We start from the raw sequence: 6,329 nt of genomic DNA, 5'->3' as shown, positions 1-6,329 counted from the left end.
TTGAAGCAAGTAGTCTATATAATGTTTTTTAGGGACAATTCTCCACTTAAACATGGTTTAGTGTTTCACACTATGCTTCACCCTTGGTTAAGTCACGTTTAACCTTGGGTTAAGCATAGGCCAGTATAATAGTTTTGGTTCATTATTTGAACATGGGTACAATGATCTAGTGTTTTCAGTGACCCCTGTAAAAAATAAAGTAAAAAAAAAACAAACAAAACAAAATTATTTTAACAATGATAATATTTTACAATTTATGCACCTCTAAATACTATTATGATATTTGAAAAAATAAAAAATAAAACCTTTTCAGGAAGAATTTTTTTACTATGATTGCAAAAAATTAAAAGATAACATATGTATGAAATACAATTTTGTATACAATATACAAAATGTATTAATATGTTAAATGCATAGACTGTAAAAGGTTAAATGTCATCAAAATACACAGGAGAAAAAAAAAAAAGATTTTCAGGAAGACATATCAACCAATCCTCTACAGCATGGAAAACGTCATACGATGACGACACACGCGTCAACATGGACGAATGAAGAGCATCAAAACAAACTCAAACAACCATACACAAGGTATGGAAAAACAAATATATATATATGTAGTAGTAACGCAAACGATGCATTCGACTACAGTATGTTAGTGTTGAGTAGGCAGGAGCCAGTGAACAATGTGATTACAGGAACTTGATAAAGTGCAAAATCTTCACTTCCGTGTGTTGTCAAATAACGCTACAGTATTTTGTTGGAACAATGTGACACTTCGTGGAGACTCGTTTGCAGGTAAAGCTGTAATTTTTGCAGGCAAATTGTGTAAGCTTTGTTTTTCCAGATAAAGTCCCTCCCATTTTGAACCATGTTGTTTATATTGCCCTGCGGAGACAGTTTTATGACTCCTACTATGGGTGAGGCTTAACATAATGAATATTAAGCAGGCTAACGTACGTGGTAATCGCCCAGTAGAACGTAACATTTTTTAATTAATATTGATAAGCCAGGCCGACAACATGACCTGATTAATATTTTATAACAGCCTTCGGTTGACAGCACCACCGTGTCAGTCGTCAAAGCTAAGACAAACACCTATTAAAATAGTTCTTACAGAAACACTGACTGTATTTTAATATATATATTTTTAAGTTTCATTGGTTTGCCTAGACTCTAAAGCAGTAGGCTGTAGAAATCACTTGTGGTTAAGGTTCACAGTATGTTTTTTTTTTTTTTTGTTGTGCCCAATGTGTCCGTACACTGAGACGTAAGGTTATTCGGTTACAAATCGCACGTGTTCTGACTTTTGATGTTGTTGTTGCTATATTCATATGTTGTTTGTGAGAACTACCATTCCCTCCCCCTCATTTCTTACCATCATGGCTGAACTTTCCCCTAGATCCCTCACACACAGGGTCCAGTCTGTTAAATGGCAGTGTGGTGGCTGTCAGCTGGGCAGTTGTAAAGAGAAGAGCACCGAGTACTATGTGTACACATTCCAGTAGCAGAGAAGGCCCGGACACTGACTGTCTGCTTCAAAGGTTTGAGCTTGACTTTTCTTGAAAATCCTAACAGTTTTCTAAATCTTTAATGCCGTATCTACAACTTTTATTTCATAATTGGTTGAGAATTTCTTACTGAATATGTTAATTATTAACTGTAGGCTTTGCATGTGGCTACATTTTTTTTTAAATGCTTGGGATTCTGTTTACATTTGTGATTGTGTGTGTAGACATAGTGGAGAGTGTTTGAAACGGTTGCACTTAATCAGTGCTTTTTTAGTATCATTAGTAGCCTAAGTTATTGCAGTATTTAATATTTTGAATTAGCTTTTAGTTTATATTTCCAGTTTTCATTTTAATTTTAGTTTACATTTTAGTAATTTTGTTATGTGCTTTTTTCAGTTTTAGATTATTTTAGTACTCCAACTTAAATGAATTTTATTTCAGTTAAATGCTTAATTTTGTTTCATGTAAAAATGACAATGCTCTTATTTAAGCTATATATCTTTAGAAATTCAATACAACCTATGAGTGATTCACCTTAGCTTTTAAAATTATACAAGAGAAGCAGAGTGTTTTAGTTGCATCATAATATTGCACACTGATGCCATCTAGTGTTGTGCACACTTTTGATAACCTAATTGTGGCATGATTCTTCTTTATTCTTTTACAGTTAAACACTTACAAAACTCAAGACAAAAATAAAAGGGACCATCATCTCATCCTACAAGTAGGGTCGAAATTTATGTCCAATCACTATTAATGGGCTGTCAGCTCTTACTCTTATTGTCCGTTTGAATGCATCATCGACGTCCATGGGGTAAGAAAGATGCCATCACAAACACCCACCACAAACTGTTCAGGGGAACAGTCTCCTCCAATGGACCCTGAATCAGCAAGCACCTCAGCAGGAAATAAGAAAATTCCTGCGTCAACCACCAGTGATCCCACTGACCATTTAGAAGTCATAGAAGAAGCTGTTTCCAACACGTTTACCATGGAAAGCAGTAAATCCGACAGGCCCAGGTTTGGTGCCGGTGTTCAGGCTAAAGAGAAACTGAAGTTTATTCTAGGAGCTTCTGAGGATAATTCCTCCGATGATGAGCCTTTGGTTATGGGCCAGGCCACCAAACCTCATCCCGAAAGCACAGAGACACCTAACGCAGTACCTACCATGTCATCAGAAGTGCTGTCGCCCCCGATTCCATCAACCTGTTTGAGGTGAGCTTCTTTTATTGTTGTTTACGTGTGTACATGACCGGTGTTTTAAGCTGCAGGTGTGCTGTTGACATGACATTTTGGTTTTGAAAGAAATATTTGTCTGTACAGGTTTTTGAAATCAGATCTTGAAGACTGGTACATATGTTCCCTTTTGGGCCTCAATATGGCCCACTATCTTGTTTTATTAGTTACCTTTGCTGTCTAGTCTTTAGACTTGCTCTTTAATATCGGTAGGGGACACTGTGCACCACATAAAAGAGTGCAATGTCAAACAGGACAGAGTTATGGACCTGAAGTACAGCCATATGGTCATTCTCAGCACACTCTGTGATCACGTGACTTTCTCGTGCTTGTCACCTGTTAAAGTGACATGCCGCACATTTCAGTACTATTAATGGAAGCAATGCTCCTGATGTTGACTTTCAAAGTCATTCTCATTGCGTTTCAGTGTAAAAAAACAGAGTCAAAATACCCTAGACATATATTTAAGGGTGAGTTGGGTCAAGATGTTTTGATGTGGTCTCCGGCTATTTGTGTGTAACCCGAGGGACTTTGTTTTTCTCTTCAACAAGTCGCCTACTTGACATAGGCTCAATTGGCTGGACTCACACAGAACCAATGGATAAAGGTTGATAATCTAGAGCAGGACATACATATTTTGTTTTTCTCACAATGGAAGTGAAACTTCAAAGGCCAAAAGGTAAGGTCATTCTTTTGGTGACATTTGTCTACACAGATCTATTCTTTTGGTGACGTTTGTTGAGTATGTTCAGCAATTTATTGCAGTGTGCTGTTGCACACATCTTTGTACATATTGTAGGTTATATGACTTTTAGAAGCTTGTTGTAGTTTAACTGAGATTTTGCATACTAGGTTTATAGCTTGTTTTTCTTAAACAAGTGGTGGTGAATAGAGGTCTTTATTGACATGGGGGAGGGGACATGAGAAGGAAAGAGGAAAAGGGAGGGAACATAAAACGTGTTAGCTGTTGTTTTTCTTCATCTGCATTATCATCTGATACTTCGCCATGGACGGAGAAGCAGGGCAAACACTCAACTGGTTTCAGTGCCTCAAGAGGTTGGTACCAGACCAAACATGCACTTTGTTCTCTAGAACCTCCCGTTTGTAAGTGGACAGTATGTTCTTGGCAAGGGTAGCATACTGGAAGTATAGAAAGGGGTGTAGTTTCTGTTGTTGTTGTTCCTAGCAGTGTAGTATAACAAAGCAGCATGTGAGTTTCTCTCAAGTACACAGTAGTGTTAGAATAGAGTTTTGGAGTGCATTTCAGCAAAATCCTGCACAACTCAAAACAGACTGTTCGAACTGTGCATGAATTGTTATGTAATGTAACCTGATGATGTTAGCAATGTGAGTTCATATAATCTCTGGGAGCGGAGAATAAATGAAAACTGGAGAGATAACAGCAATGTTTGAAACTTTCTCCCGTTGTCACATCCAGTTCTTCGGATTACAGTAAAAGCAAATGCGTTTGTGGGCAGTTTAGACGCTGGATAATTAAAAACAGACATGAAGTCTCAGAACTTATAGTGGTAACACTTTATTTTAGGGTCTTTTAAAGGTGCTAAAGAGGATGTTTTGTTTTATACATTTTTGCAATATTACTTGAAACTGTCTTTACTACCTGATAAAAGACTATTTATTAGGTGCACTGAAAGTAATAATATTAATATACATCATCTGATCATCGCGTAAACGATTGGCCCTCTGGCTTGTCAATCACTGCCGTGACGTTCCTTGTGAGAGACGTGCGCGGTTCTTCAGATTTTTTTTTTTGTAAGTACTCTGCACAAAATGAGGCAGTTACAAAAAATTGGTCTTTTTTTTTTACTAATTATGTAGTTTTAAATAAATACGTTTTTTGACCACTCATGAAGACTGTATCAATCATAAACCATTTAAAATAAAAAAGATGCCAGGGCTGCACAATATCTAGGTATAGTTTTGATTATCTGCCAATATTAGAGATTCACACTAGCACTTTTGTTGCGCACGATTGATGTTAGAGTTCATTTGGATGATGTGAACGCTGTCTTCCGAACTCTGGTACTCGCCCACGAACCGTACCCGAGTCCGCTTGTTTATCTTTGCTGTCATTTAACACTCAAAGTTGATCTTTAAAAACAATAATTTAATAACAAATGCAAATGAAAAATGAATATCCAGTCTTCATTTTATATATATATATATATATATATATATATATATAATATATTATAAATTCATTATATATTGTATGTTGTTTTTATTTTGACAAAATATTATAGAGTTTTAATAATTATAGGCCAAATAAAAATAAATATCATCTTACTGATATTGGTCTGAATGGTAATATTGGTGCCTTTCTAAACATGCCTTATCTTGAGTTTCTTATAAAGAATGACTTTTTTGAGTGACACACACCTAAAAAAACACAGTCAGCATAACAGAGTTTTGTTTCCACTGATGACTGCAAAAAAGAAATGAAGTGTGATCCTGCAGGTGATCAGCAATTATTTGCTTAGTTTAATCTGTCACCATGGTATATGGTAAAGACAGTGTTATAAGTTGCATGCATCATTTGGGTCAAAACATGGGTCTGTGACTTGAAGTGTGAAGTTAGCTCTAGTTCAGGGGTTAGAACTTCAGGGTTAGTCAGTACTGTCTGTAGCCTTTATGATAACACATTAAGCTGTGATTGGCTGATTTGCTTGTGTGAGCATTTATATTATAGCACACTTTGACTGAGGTGGAGAGTACAGAGGCCAGAAAGAAACTGTTTACATGGACGGATCAAGTTGACTTTGAGAAATCATGCTGATTTGATGGATTCTTACCTCGTATGTTTGTTTTTTAAAAATGGTTTATCATTTAATATGCTTGTATTGGCTTAAATGGTACTTGTTGGTGTTTCTCGCTGAGGCTTATGTAAAATGTTTTTGTTTCAGCAGTTCCACATGTTTCATTTACATTCATGTAGACTTTACATTATTAGCTATTGGATCCTTAACCAGGTTTCCTTCTGATATTTATTGTACATGTTCAGATAATTATAATGATTTTTTTTTGTCTGCAGGCCTAGCATGTCAGGCCCCCATCTGCTGAAAAAGGGCAAAGAACACAGGAAAATGGACGTGCATAGAGATTTCACCGTTGCCTCCCCAGCTGAGTTTGTCACTCGCTTTGGAGGAAACCGCATTATAGACAAGGTGAGAGACATGCATTTGTGTATGTTGTTGTATTCCTTTTCACATAACTGTAAAAAAAGGATTTAAATGTAATATGTATATTCATGTAATTATCTCTCTCATTAGGTGCTGATTGCTAATAATGGCATTGCTGCAGTTAAATGTATGCGTTCAATTCGGCGCTGGTCATATGAAATGTTCCGTAATGAGAGAACCATTCGCTTTGTGGTGATGGTCACACCTGAAGACTTGAAAGCCAATGCAGGTTTACAGAAGATATTTTTTTTTCTTCATTAAAGTTATATTATATTATCTAATTTTATTTTTATTTTATTTAATAAATCTTTGGTACTGGGCATTCATTTTCAATTTGGATTTAATGAAAAAAATTATGTCTAAAGTTAATTGTGTTTATCTCCAG

At 36.0% G+C, this 6,329-nt stretch overlaps 1 protein-coding gene across 7 annotated transcripts in view; it reads left to right on the top strand.

Annotated features, from left to right (window-relative positions):
• Nucleotides 1-458: 458 nt before the first annotated feature.
• acacb (acetyl-CoA carboxylase beta) overlaps nucleotides 459-6,329 on the top strand; it is a 32,815-nt gene continuing 26,944 nt past the window's right edge. For 3 of the 7 annotated variants that reach the window (XM_048188639.1, XM_048188636.1, XM_048188642.1), the window contains exons 1-5: nucleotides 459-588; nucleotides 1,400-1,541; nucleotides 2,176-2,723; nucleotides 5,797-5,929; nucleotides 6,035-6,173. In XM_048188639.1, coding sequence (XP_048044596.1) covers nucleotides 2,332-2,723; nucleotides 5,797-5,929; nucleotides 6,035-6,173 — 664 coding nt within the window. In that variant the 5' untranslated portion in view covers nucleotides 459-588; nucleotides 1,400-1,541; nucleotides 2,176-2,331. Of the gene's footprint in view, nucleotides 589-644; nucleotides 796-1,033; nucleotides 1,542-2,175; nucleotides 2,724-2,857; nucleotides 3,424-3,653; nucleotides 3,801-5,796; nucleotides 5,930-6,034; nucleotides 6,174-6,329 lie in introns of those variants that run through there. The other 4 variants (XM_048188638.1, XM_048188637.1, XM_048188641.1 and 1 more) reach the window with 4 other exon arrangements.

This window comes from Megalobrama amblycephala, linkage group LG4, assembly GCF_018812025.1.
Source record: "Megalobrama amblycephala isolate DHTTF-2021 linkage group LG4, ASM1881202v1, whole genome shotgun sequence".
Lineage (NCBI taxonomy): Eukaryota > Metazoa > Chordata > Actinopteri > Cypriniformes > Xenocyprididae > Megalobrama > Megalobrama amblycephala.
This window is presented reverse-complemented; position numbering and strand designations above follow the sequence as displayed.